Source organism: Podarcis raffonei, chromosome 5 (assembly GCF_027172205.1).
Source record: "Podarcis raffonei isolate rPodRaf1 chromosome 5, rPodRaf1.pri, whole genome shotgun sequence".
Classification (NCBI taxonomy): domain Eukaryota; kingdom Metazoa; phylum Chordata; class Lepidosauria; order Squamata; family Lacertidae; genus Podarcis; species Podarcis raffonei.
The window spans coordinates 56,779,713-56,793,991 of NC_070606.1; the positions used below are offsets into that span (position 1 = coordinate 56,779,713).

At 42.8% G+C, this 14,279-nt stretch overlaps 1 protein-coding gene across 6 annotated transcripts in view; it reads left to right on the forward strand.

Moving 5' to 3' along the window:
* SH3PXD2A (SH3 and PX domains 2A) overlaps window positions 1–14,279 on the forward strand; it is a 249,449-nt gene that overhangs the window by 62,734 nt on the left and 172,436 nt on the right. For all 6 annotated transcript variants that reach the window (XM_053389297.1, XM_053389300.1, XM_053389302.1 and 3 more), the window contains one exon: window positions 11,428–11,503. In XM_053389297.1, coding sequence (XP_053245272.1) covers window positions 11,428–11,503 — 76 coding nt within the window. The remainder of the gene's footprint in view (window positions 1–11,427; window positions 11,504–14,279) is intronic.

Here is a 14,279-nt window from a genome sequence, read left to right on the forward strand (position 1 = left end):
TGCCAAGTTCAATCCCCAGTATTTCTAGTGAAGCTGCTGACCTTTGTCCTCGACTCTGAAGGGTCACTGCCACCCGGTGGAGACAATGTTGAACTAGTTTTTGTTTTATCTTTTTGTGAACCGCTTTGAGGGTTGTTGTTTTTTACAATACAGTGGTGTATAAATTTTATGAAGAAAATAAAAATAACTTGATAAATAGGCAGACCTAGTATAAGGCAGCTTCCTATGTTCCATTAATCCTGGTATGCTGCCAAATATCAACAGAGAAGTGACAAGCTTGTCCTCTTCCTGCAAAATTGCAGCTAACCCATTTCCCAGTTGATCAGCAAAACACAACTTGCTGTGTAGTTTCTGTTTTGTTGATCAGTAGTTCTAGTGTCCAATACAGGGACCTTCCACTTGTATAAGTTTTTTTGTTTCCCAAGTACATCTCAATTATAGTCTTAGACTTAGAGGGAGCTGCTTCCCTGTCTGAAACCCTGGAGGATTGCTGCCAGTCAGTGTAGACAGTACTGAGCTAAATGGACTAAGGAGTCTGATTCAGTATAAGGCAGCTTCCTATGTTTCTTCCAGTCTAGGATAGGCAAAGTACAAAGCTGGCCATATACTGAAGGAAGCATTGCTTACCTTAGTTCAGCTGAAGTACTAGAGCATGATTTGGTGGATTGGAAATGAGCCATTTGCTCCTCAGCTACCTCCATCTGTACATTTTGCACATGACTTCCTGATTGGTTTGCAGTTTAGTGCTAACCATAGTTTGCTGTGATATCTAAATCTGTAAACTATGGTTAGAGCTTGCTCTCCAACTGCAGCTGGAAATCAAGAAAGTGTTAACAATAATTTGCCAGTTTAGACACTGCTCCAACCTACAGGTAATACTAAACTGAGGCTGAAAGTGAAGCTGTGCATGAGAACAGAACATTTGAATGTAACATATCTTGTCTGACCTCACCCAGAGAATGTTGTCCCTGGGATAATCTGCACATAGACACAAATATATGAAGGCTGCTTAAACTGGATATGACCACATTGCCAGGTGTGTTTGCAGTGACTTGAGTGAGTTTCGATACCACTGCAAAGCTTTCTGACTACGTATTTGTATGGTTCTCCAATCAGTATAGCAGCAAGCCACTGCCCACAAATGGATTATCCTGTGAAAACAGCTGCTGTGTGGAATGATTTAAAGTGGTCTCAATCTGGTGGCTGTAATGTGTGTACTTGCCCTTGGTCACTCATGAGAGGGATCAAGCTATTTTTCCAGTTTAAAGAGGCTCACTAAAAGATAGTATAAGAATCTTGCCTCAAGTCACACAGAAACCAAATCTGCCCAGCCTAATATTTTGCCTCCATATGGAATGTAATTGCAATATTATTCTCATCTTCTGTTACCTGGCTTGTCTGTCATGTTATTGATTTGTGTGTGTGTGTTAATAAGCAATCTCACAGGGAGATGTGGATTCTTCTTGCCTGAGAGTCAGGAGTGCCTCTGGGAAATCAATAATTCCACATGAAAAGGTAGAGAGAACCACCTCTTCCCATACCCCAGTGCACACACTTTCTTTCTTTCTTCTTCTTCTTCTTCTTCTTCTTCTTCTTCTTCTTCTTCTTCTTCTTCTTCTCTTTCATGTTCTGTTTTCATACACCAGTGCTAATCCCCAAGGCTCCAAGCCAGGGTGAAATTTCAAAGACTCTCTCTCTCTTGGCCTGCTATCTTCAGCTTGCCATTCAACTTTGCAGAAAGCTCTAAGTGTAGAAATAAATGGCGCTGTATTTCAGCACCTGTCAGAAAGGAGATTTGCTTTGAGTCTGGGGAGGGGGGTCCCCCTCCCCCTCTTCCTTCCATGAAGTTACACTCACAGCCAGTGCTTTTTTAAAAAAATACTGCCCCTCAATAAGGCCAAACTTAGATTCACAAAATGTTTAGGGGTATGCGTCCCCCCCAGAAAAAAGCACTGCTCACAGCTCCAGGGTTCATGTTTGTGCCTTGTTAATAAAGTGTTATTTTCTTTCACCAGAAATGGCCCTTGGCATTGTCCCCTAACCTCACCCTCACAAGTAGGGGTGTAGAGTTGAAATCACTCTGACGGCCACCATGTCTTTGTTACCTCTCCATCCACAGGTCTCATTGCACTCCCGTCCCATTGGTTTCCCCTATTTCCATTTCTTAGTCTTTTATTTCTGATCTCTTCTTGTCCACTGCCCTCTCCACTCTCCTGGCTGCCTTCCTTTAGTCATCCTTATCACTCCTCGCTGAGTTTGGCAGTAGCAACATGCAATGCTTTCAACAGCGCACAAATGACTTTCACTCCCCCAGCAACCCACATCAGTGAAAGAGTCACAAGCACAGGTGGGCCATGGCCGGTGCCAGTTCAGCCACGTGCCTCTGAAACCAGGGAGGAGAAGATCCCTTTCAAATGCCTGGTGGCTATATTTAATAGAGATGTTTTAAGGCAGTAAAAGACTTTGGGGGGGGGAACTGCCCTCTCAAGGGCCAGATGGTGTACATGGTTCTCCAGTGTGGTGTAGTGGTTAAGAGCGCTAGTTTCATAATCTGGGGAACCGGGTTCGCGTCTCCGCTCCTCCACATGCAGCTGCTGGGTGACCTTGGGCCAGTCACACTTCTTTGAAGTCTCTCAGCCCCACTTACCTCACAGAGTGTTTGTTGTGGGGAAGGAAGGGAAAGGAGATTGTTAGCCGCTTTGAGACTCCTTAAGGGGAGTGAAAGGCGGGATATCAAATCCAAACTCTTCTTCTTCTTCTTCTTCTTCTTCTTCTTCTTCTTCTTCTTCCTCTTCTCCACAGCTCCATTTTATCTTCACAATGACCCTGCAAGGTAGGTTAGGCAGAGAGACTTGGGCTGGCCCAAGGTCACCCACTGAGCTTCATGGTTGAGTGGGGATTCGAATCCTGGTCTCCCAAGTCCTAGTCCCAACACTCATAACCACTACACCTCACTGACTCGATATTTATAACAAAAATAATATAAATCAAATAGAATTGACTTCAGCAAGGCAACCTGTTGAATTAATTAATTAGTAATTGAACACTAAAGTTAATTGTGTGGCTTAAAAATGTGTGTAAGCTTCAGGAAAATGACTTCTTAGCTGCTTGTGTAACACCAGTTGCACATGACTGTGTTCTTCAGACCTTCTTAGGACCCTGAGGGTTGATTGCAAGGCTGTCCCCTGAAACTGGCTGAAAATAGGTTGGTTGGTTTTAGGTTTGTGGACCTTGTGTTTGTTTATCTTGTTCCCTAAGCCAAATCTTCCCACTCCCCTCTAATAAAACAAGATAGCTTTGCAGCAGCTGAGCTCTCAGCCCAACCCATGAAGTATCTCTTTTTCTGTAGTGACACACCCAGCCACTGTCATGCTTTCCTAACAACTCGCTTTGTTTGGGTGGAAGGCAGCTGGCGTCCTGTTTCCAATTTCCTCCTTATTTCCAGGACCCACCTTTGCTTTGGGTGTAAAGTGTAAGATTGCATCAATATGCACCCTTGCTTGGGAGTAAGCTCAGGTGGACATACTTCTGAGGGTTGCGCTCTTCTGATCCTGCAGAGTGCTAGAGCTTTCTGTTGTGTGTGTGTGTTTAAATCCCCTTTATTATGTGTAATTAAAAAACAGGAAAATGCTGAATCATATATATTTTGGGGAATATTGTAAACATATGCAAAAAAGAGAGAGACTCGTTTCTAGCAGATCTATAAAAGCTTTGTAAATGGAAAATGCAGCACCTGTATTGTAAATGGATATTATGTGTGCACTATTATTATTTGTTGAAAAATTAACAGTAAAATATATGTATCTTTGAGGGGGGAAATCCAAATGAAACAGAACTAAGGTCCTCTGAGCGTGAGGAGGTGGGAGAATGCCACTTTGCTTCACACATTATTTTTGTTCATATGCTGCTTCCCTCAAGGAGCTAAAGGCAGCATACCTGTTTTCTCTTCTCTCCCATTTATTTATATGATACAATTGTTGGCTGCCTCATGAAAGCAATGTTCAGTAAAAGGAGAAAAGAAATAAGAATACCCAATCCCAATTTTAAAACGCACATTTTAAAACATTTTACGTACATTTTAAAACGCATTCACAATTCAGTGCAGCGGTAAAACAGCTGCAGCAAGGCAACTTTAACCCTGGCACAGCCATACAAAGCCAACTGTGCAAGCAAAATCCTAATCGCCTCACAGTTTGTCCTCACAGCCACCTTGTGTGGCAGGTTAGGTTGAGAGATGGTGACTAATCCAGGATCACCAAGTGAACTTTGTTGCTGAGCAGGCATTTGAAACTAACTCCAGCCTGACCATTTGACAAATACACAGCCTTGGAGGGGTGTGTATGTACGCAGTCAACACTGACAAAAGGTGCCCTTCAGCTGAGAAAAATGATACTCACAGAAGGCAGCATTTTCACCAGCCATGCACAGTATATTGTTACTGGGGGCAGGTGGGGAAATGTGGCATTTGGGACGCTGCTTAAAGCATAGCCTTACTCCTTGTTTTACACACTGCACACTTATGCTCTACAGTGAGCAACACATCTATAGGGCTAAGGTCTCGCCTGCATTAGAAAACTTATGTGTGCGTGTTTTACCAAAAAGTGGTGTTTTCTATGTGTATAGGCATGCAGTTAGGAGAATAATTTGTATGTTTACATCAGGGCTATACGTACTGAACTGGAACTTAAAGAAGTTTCGATACTTTTCCCTAATCCGCTAAACTAGTTTTAAGAAGCAGACCAAGTCAGAACATAAAACTGCAAAGATAAAAACTGGTCCCCAAGGCTTAAAAGGTCTGTTCTGTGAAACTTTCACCCTGTTGGCTGCAGTACTTGTGAAACTCCCACAAGGCAGGAGATCTGTTCAGCTTGCTGCTGCCCATCTCTCCACACGAAAGATAGAGTCCTTATCTAGACTCGTACTTAATTCCCTTTGGGGGGAGTTTTGTGTGTTTGGAAGATTGAGGGGGATATGGGCAAAACAGCTTTAGGTTTTTATTAGGTTTAAAAAATGTGAGGCGGGGTGGGGAAGAGTGACTGACCAAGCTTGTTCCACCTTGTCAACAAAATTGGTGATTGTTTACTTTGGCAAGTTCTTTTTAGTTATACTTTGCCCAGCTAGTATAATCCCCTATGATCCTGAATCCTGTTTCAGCTGACAGTGTCAAGCTCATGCGCCGTTGTGTTCGAAGCTATTGTTTTCTGTTTTTGATGGCCATTGTGCTCTTAGTGGGGAACAGATCAAACAAAAGTCTGCTTTGTTTGACACATATGACAGTGTGGATGGCACAAACCTACCAGTGTTTCAAAATCCAGGACATTGCTCCCTGCTATTGAATTGTGTCTGTATGGAAATACTGTTCAGCAATGCAGTTTGGAAAAGGCGCTTTTCTGGAGAGATGTAAGAAGCCATTGATTTTTGTTCTGATCCATGATCATCACATGCAGCACTGTTTTCCTTCCACTGCAATCTGCCCTCGCTGTCAGCTGTGGCTACATTACATGATGCAATTACTTATGTTGTCATTACGTTCTTCTACATCAGGCATGTCCAACAGGTCGAACGTGATCGACAGGCAGATCGCCTGACGTTCATGGTCGATTGTGGGGTAGTAGCTGTTTCCTTTGGCAGTGGATCATCAACGTTCGTTTTATGATGCGGCAAGTGGAAGCAATGCTGTCTGTAGCGCTGCGTTAAATTGAAAGCGCTGCATGTTATAGCGATGGACCCCCCCCCCAAAGGATCAAGAACATTGGCTTCTCTTTGCAATATGGGAAAGGGGGATGGCGGAAGACAAGCACTATCACCTTCCTTCCTTCCTTCCTTCCTTCCTTCCTGGTCTACTTGTGTGGAGTTTATATACAGGCAGCAACCATTTTGCAGGGGGTTCTGTTCCTGGCTCCCGTGTGTGTTGGCAGAGTGTGCATAAGTCCGTTCTGTTCCCATTCCTCCATTTTCCAGGTCCACAAGGACCTGTGTGTTGGTGGTTGCCCATCAGTTGGACATGCCTAAAATGGTTGCCGCCCGTTCTGTTGGTAGTGGTGTGCTATGAACTGGTGGGGCTGTCATGGGAGGGTGGAAGATGGTGATGCATTTTTAATTCCCCCCTCCCAGTGATTTGAATAGTCTGGAGCCTATGTAAAGTTGCACTGTTGATGATGGTGTAGCTGTGGATTGAAAAAGATGTCCCACTCAAATGTCCACCCCATTTTGGCCACTTCTCTCATGTATTTTCACTAGTAGAAAAGCTCCGTCAGTTCCATCAGTGTATTGAGAGAGTTCCATCAGTGTATTGGGAGAGTTCCAGCAATGAACACAATGTGCTATATCACAAGTTGTGCCACTGTTGCAGGGTTTCGACTGCATCCTAGGGACCTGTATAGACCTCAGCCTGTAGTTCTCAAGCACAGAATTTCATACCTTTGGTTTCATGTGAGAACAGGTCGATCATTTTTAATTGGAAAGTTGTGGCTTACTTGAACATGTCTGCATTTTTTTATTCACTGGGTGGTAGTGAAGTGTTTGCATATCCTAATTTAATAGGCAACCATAGCTACATGATTAAACACACACACACACTGTGCAAAAAGCATGGTAAAAAAATAAAAGTCTGATCACTCACTCAGATGACATCTTATTCCATAAAACAATTTGTTCCTAAGATGCTTTGAGGAGTAGAATAAACTGGAACATCAGATTGCAACTATCTGGTTTGAAGCACTTAATCTAAAGTTGGGTGTAGTTCATGTTTTGCAAAATTTATTTTACTTACATAATTTGGAAGATTGAAGTCTTTAAAGACTATGGGTTGGATCAAATGCTGCTGTTCTGCTTGCACAGCAGAACTTTCTCCTCTTTTCCTCTCCTATGCATCCCCCAAGACTCTCAGAATCTGCTCTTGAGGGTCAAGGGGACCCTCCAGAGGAGATTTTGGGTTGCAATGGCAGAGAAGAGGAAGAAGTCCCATTGCATAAGGAGAACATTGCACTTGTGCAGCACTGAATACAACACTTTTAATGAATTAACCTGTTAATTAAGCTTTTGCAGTCATCTTTGTCAGGCTAAATTAAGAGTTTAGTGCACAGAGGGAAAGCTCTTGGCCTCTTTAAAACAGGCTCTTTCTATGACTGATGAGCAGATTCGGCAGATAATTACATTTCCTCTGCATTAGCTGTCTCGGCTGAGGCCATATGCTTCTAAATACCAGTTGCTGGAAACTGCAGGAGGGAAGAGTGCTCTTGCACTCAGGTGCTGCTTGCAGGTTTTCCCCAGGCATCTGGGTGGCCACTCTGAGAACAGGATGCTGGACAAGATGGGCCTACCTGATTCAGTAAGTTATTATTGTTTTCATATGCATATGGAAACATAGGAGTGCTAAATTACCTCTTTTGCACTGTTTTTCGCTTGGACAGCACAATTATTCTGTCATTTCATGAATGGTTCTTGAATGGTAGATCACTACTTTATAACTATCAGTTGATCCTATTAAATAAGGGATGGGGAGCCTGTGACCCTCCAGGCTTTGTTAGAACTGCAGTTCCCATCATCCCTGACCTCTGGGCATGCTGGCTGCGGCTGATGGGAGTTGGAGACCAACAGAATCTGGAAGGCCAGAGGCATCCCATCTTTGCATTAAAAGTACTGATACTATTGCTACTAATTATAATTCCCCCAACCCCCAGCAAATGGACCATAACAGCTATTTGCAGTTGTTTCCTTTTTTTATGAGACCCAGTTTGTTACTTAAAAAGGAAGAACAGACTGTCCCCCTCTCCCTGATATTCAGCAGAAAGTTCATCCATTCTTACCGGGTTGCTCGAGACAGTTTGATGTTGCTACCATCTTCCATTTCCTTTCGCTAAAGTTTAAGGTAAAAAATAATTAGGTTAAAAAAGCCTTTTGACTAAATAAGAGAATAAGGCAGCAGCCTTAGCTGATACCTGTTGTGGACTTGCAAGCTTTCTGCATCCTTTAACTGAGCAAGGGTGTTTAGGCTCCATGTATTTGATTGGATATTTAGCTAACAGCACTGGTTAACCTTCTGGTGACTCCCTTCTCCCACACAGTTACTGCAGCACATGTGATATCTCTTATTAGTGAAGCTCACCACCCGCCACTCACACATTCACTTTAAAGGTTAGCTCAGCCTTCCCTAACCTGTTGCCTTTCAGATGCTTTTGACTTCAAACCCCAGTCACCCTTAGTCAGGTTGGGGAAGACTGGTTTACATCCTGCAGTCAGGTCGCTGTGGACTGCTGACATTTATGGCCAACCTGTTTTACTTGTATCTCTATTATCCGGTGATGGGAGATCTTGGAATTTTGCAGCTGCAGCTTGCTGCATCTGTTCCACTGATATCAGCCTTGTGGATAAACCGTACTTAGTTATATACCACACAACCATCTTGATGTGGTTAGGAAAGGCCCACATCAGCCAAACAAGATTACCTCCAAGAATAACCCTAGGAATGTGCCTGTCTCAGCTGTAGGCTCACTGAGTCAGTCACTCTTAAGAGTAAAACGAGACACTTCTCTTCCTGGATAAAAATGTCATGACAGCAAACTCTGGAGTTGAAGTATACCTTCATTCTCCTTTGAACAAAAGTAATCTTACCCCTGACTGACCCCAGACAGCCTGAACTCTGTCTACAGGAAAACAAAACATCCTTTAACTCCCACCCTCCTCAAAAAAATCACCTTCAATTGGCAGAGAAACAATTTGTCTAAGAAGCATTAAAGCCACAATCTGTTTCTTCATCAGGGTGACTTGCAAACGAGGAAGCCTGATGGTTCTTTCCTCTTCCTTAACTCTCCATGCAGGTAGGTCTTTTTCCTTCCAGCCTGATGCTAGCAGATAGGGTCCAATGTTCCATGATAGTTAGACTCCTGAGAGAGAACATTAGGCGTCTTTCTTTGAAGGAAAGTTTGCTCTCAAAATCTTAGTGGGTATTCTTCCAACATATCTATTAGGAGCAGCAAAATATAGGGTTCTCAACTGATGGAGATGGCTTAGGGTGTTTCCATACTTCGTTTTAACCCCACTTTTGTGTTGACAGCCACCCACCCATTTGTTTTGGGAATCCAGTTGGAAGAAATGGTTCTCCCAAACATTTATATTTACATCCCTCCCCAGGTGTTATCCTGATGTTTTGAAGTGCTGGTTTGTAGTGGGTTTTTTTTAGAAGCCATTGTAATCACAGGGCAATTCCTTTACATGTGAACCGATGTAATGCTATTGTGCCTGATTTGGAGTCTGGCTTATGTTACGCTTGATGCTTGATGGTGGGCACACCTTCCATCCTTCCTTGTTCTGAAATGCTATCCCTTTGCTATGGAGTTCCTGGAGTTGAAAATGTAGTGTTTGCCATTTTCAACATAGACTGCGTACACACCAGAGTATTAAGGTACACGTGGATTGCACAGATCTGATTTTCCTGTGTGTGTTTTATGCACATTTGTCCACTGTGAGCACTTTCAGTTGAATTCCATCTCAATGATTCCTATCCACATTAGTGGAGGTGCTTGAAGGGATGTATTAGCACTGTGTGTTGCCCCCTTTGTGTTGTGCTGAGTTGATCACTGCAGATGGTGACAGCAGTCACAAAATTAAAAGACGCCTGCTTCTTGGGAGAAAAGCAATGACAAACCTAGACAGCATCTTAAAAAGCAGAGACATCACCTTGCCTACAAAGGTCCGTATAGTTAAAGCTATGGTTTTCCCAGTAGTGATGTATGGAAATGAGAGCTGGACCATAAAGAAGGCTAATCGCTGAAGAATTGATGCTTTTGAATTATGGTGCTGGAGGAAACTCTTGAGAGTCCCATGGACTACAAGAAGATCAAACCTATCCATTCTGAAGGAAATCAGCCCTGAAGGCTCACTGGAAGGACAGCTCCTGAAGCTGAGGCTCCAATACTTTGGCCACCTCATGAGAAGAGAAGACTCCCTGGAAAAGACCCTGATGTTGGGAAAGACTGAGGGCACAAGGAGAAGGGGACAAGAGAAGACGTGATAGTTGGACAGTGTTCTCAAAGCTACCAACATGAGTTTGACCAAACTGCGGGAGGCAGTGGAAGACAGAAGTGCCTGGCATGCTCTGGTACATGGGGTCATGAAGAGTTGGACACGACTAAACAACAACAACAACAACAACCTCAGTGTGCCAGCTTCTGAATGTTGAGTAAAAATGGTCCAGGTCTATGTATGCAATAAAGGCTAAAAATAGGGTTGCCATATGTCCTCTTTCTCTAGGACACGTCCTCTTTTTCATGGGTTTGTAAAATGAGAGTTGTTATAGCGAAGTCAGAAAATGTGTCCTCTGTTTTGCTCTTCAAATGGCAAACCTAGAACCCAGATTTATAGGATTCTGCATCGTTGCACATCATTCATTATTCATAGTACCATGCAGCCTTTCCAGCTTCAAGATCTCTGCCAATCAGGTGGTCCCATCATATCTACACATCCTTCAGGAACCTGTGTTCCTACAGTGCTGGAGGAATATGGTCCCGTATGTGAATGCGCACACACGAACATGGGAGTATTCCTGCCAAAGAACCTGGCAGCAACCCAACTTTTTAAAAAACCAAACAAACTTCTGTCTCCATTATACTGTGATAGTTGAAACTCAAAGCAGGCATTTAAAAAATCTCAAATTTAATATTTTTAACAGATTAAATATTTATCTGCCTTATTATTAAATCACTTTGCCAAATTTTCTATATATTATGAATGTAATGGATGCCATTTGCAATGACCGCACACTGAGTTAAACGTGCAGACAGTGTGTGGTCAGCAGGGAAGGGAGGGTCTTTCCAGAAAGGTTGATACAACCTTCCACTTTGTAAGAACTCATTTTGTTCCAACAAAGTCCCAGGGATCACAATAAGAGAGTATTTCCAGATCCCCAGGAAACTCCTCTGCTCTATGTATGCCTGTCCATCAAGATGCACAGAGAAGCGCAACAATGTGTGGGAGATAGGTGAGGTCTGCCAACAACCACATTGGATGCTTCATTGAAATAACCTCTTTTGGTTCTGAGGCAGCAGTTCTCGTCAGGTGGGTGGTCTGTCTTAGAGGATAGGTGGACCCTACAGGATTGCTACCCAGAACATGGATGAGGGTCAAACTGTGTGTTCATTTATTATGAAAGTACAAAATAGTTAATTTGGGAATTGCTGGAACTCCAGGCTTTGGTCCTGTCCCAACTCTGATGTAATTCTCCCTGCCCTCTCGGGAACCTTGCCGCTCTTCAACCAAGTTCACTGAACTGTATTTGTAAAAAAATAAAAAAATCCTGCCCTTGATCACAGCTGCTCCTGCAGCTTTCAAGATCTGTTACAGCCAGGAAAATAGGCCATGTTGTTGTTGAGGTGGGAGTGGGTAAAGGGGGTGATGGACTTTTGTTCACACTAAATATTTCTTTTGCAGATGCAGCTTCTGGATAAATTCCCTATCGAAGGAGGCCAGAAAGATCCCAAGAAGAGAATCATCCCATTTCTTCCAGGTAACAAACCTTTTGATAAATTTGGACACCTTGTCTTTAAAGGGCCTTTGAGGGAATGAGTAGGCTCATCCACAGGTGTCCAGACCAGGTTTTTTAGGCAGGATCTTTGAAGAAATGCTAATGCCTCAGTTGTTTACTGAATTTACACAAATTGAGGACTCATCTGCACATCACTTTTGCCCCACGCTTTTTAGGCACAGGTCCACACTTTCCTGGTCCATCTCCAAAAACTTTACTTTTTCTCTTTTTGCCCTGCTGTTTCCCCCAGGAAAACCCCCTCTTGAATGCCAAAGCGGAACAAATGGCAATTCAGGTTTTTTGTGTAATTGTTTTTAGCAGTACAGGGTGCATTTTTAGGGGGAAGCGCGAGGGGTGGGCAAGGAGCATGGAATGCAGACTTGTGCCTAGAAACATGACACAAAAGTCTGGATGAGCCCTAAGAAATGGATTGGGGAAAATGTGTTCATTTATTTGCTCAAATAGCAAAATTTATATTTTGGTTGGTTGTAGTAAAAACTCTAAACCAATTAAAATATTTAAAATGTAAAGCTAGAGCCAGATCCAATGGTGCTTGTATGTAGAACCATGATATGGACCGGCATCAATTGGGCCAAAAATCCTAACTTCATTATACACTGATAGGGTCCAAAGTGGCAGTGACTAACTAGTAAGGACGTATTGAGGTTATAATGGGTAGCCCAATGAAAATCTCCACTTGGTGGTGAAAATGACAAATTCCACACTAAGGACTGTTAGAGAAGGGTTTTTTAATAGGTCATTGTTGTAGTGCTTTTTTTACTAAAACAGAGGGGGGTCAGGCACTGACTGGGAATTTTTAGAAATCAGTTAACTATTGTGATTTCTAAGAGCAGCTTTTCACACAGTTTAGCACTTAATAAATACAGTGGTACCTCGAGTTAAGAACTTAATTCGTTCTGGAGGTCCGTTCTTAACCTGAAACTGTTCTTAACCTGAGGTACCACTTTAGTTAATGGGGCCTCCCGCTGCCGCCGCCGATTTCTGTTCTCATCCTGAAGCAAAGTTCTTAACCCGAGGTACTATTTCTGGGTTAGCGGAGTCTGTAACCTGAAGTGTCTGTAACCTGAAGCCTCTGTAACCCGAAGTACCATTGTATGCTAAAAGGCAGTACAACATGTACCATGTGTGTTCTGCACATGACATAAAATTTAAAAGGTTTTATTTCATGATTATGTAAAACTTGGCATTTGGGGTTGTATCCAAGTAAATTTGATTAGACCCACTGAAATTAATAAGCCTAATAGTCATGCCCATTAACTTCACTGGGTTTACTCTCAGTAGCACTAGCACTGGAGACAACACAATGTCTTCATGGGGGGTGGGTGGTATATAGAGGTCTCTAATGACTGAAGCCCTAATCCATGGCTCACTTAGCTTGTACATAAATCCCACACTGGTAGAATCTGTCCAGAGAGTTCAGCTGCTTTTAGGTATGTTTCAAAGGTATTTGAATATGTATACCAGGGGCTGAAATAACAATGTCAATAAATTAAAACTGAAAGGCAAAGGTTTAGCTCCCTCTGGTCTGCCTTTCTTTTCTGTTTGCTTGTGCACTTCTGGGTCTTAGCAAATAATACCACTCTAATTGTTTAGGTACGAGGAAAAATTATGCGTGCATGAGAGTTTTAGGGAGCCAGGCCAAAAAATAAAAACAGCCTTTCAACTCCGACATGATTTGTGCAGCAGAGAGGTATATAAATATTGCCATGATTTCCTTTGCAGAGAGTATTTTCATCTGTCTCCACAAAACTGCTCCCAGCTGAACTCACAGAGGAAGAGTTTTGATGATGCTGGGAACTCCAGCTCATTGTTAATTACTGGTGCACATGATCGAGACCATCTTTCTCTTGTTTTATTAGTTGCTAGATGCTTTATGGCAGCTGCCTTGTAGGTTGGCTTATTGAACTGTGCTCCAGAATAAATGGTGTGGTTTGAGGTGGAGGAGGCTTGAAACCCATTAAAAGATTGCTCTTTGTCTTCAAAGTAAGAATAAGCCTTTTCTCCAAGTACAGACCATGAAGGCAAATTTACAGGGGGTGGGATAAGACATGGGCCAATCTGTTTATTGAGCTCTTGCTCTGACTGATTTGCACAAAGTTTGCAGGGAGGTTATGTGGTAGAATCATAGAATTGTAGAGTTGGAAGGGGACCCAAGGGTCATCTAGTGCAGGGTGGGATTGAACCACCAATCTTCTGGTTAACAGCCAGATGCACTGACCCATTGCACCACTAGAGGTGCACATATGCCAATTTTCCGTGTAAGCAAATACTGATGAAAAAGTTGTGATACTTGCTGGCGAAAGGCTGCCATCATGTTTTCCAGATTCTCTCCAGCCCTGCCGTGATGGGAGATGTCTACTGTTTATTGAACCTTAATTCTATTTTGTTTGTGGGGAAATTGTAAAAGGTTGTATTACATTAGCCCATCTTTCCTAGCACATTTTCTTGTTACTTTCTTTTCCACAAAAAGTCCATTTTTATTTTATTTTGGGGCTCGTTGCACAAGAGCACCAAATCCACTTTAAATGTGTAACCTGAATTTGCCAGTATGTGATTGAATCCTGCCCACAAAACAGCGACAGTCTGGAAGTGGCCTTGTAAAAATAAATTCTTGCCCTTAGCCATCTTGTCTTTTGGAAAAGCAGTTACTGCACTTACGCAGCGAGAATAGCTACTGTACATATGATCCAGGATACATGGGGCTATGTAAACAGTCAAGCCATCCTGTGATACCTGT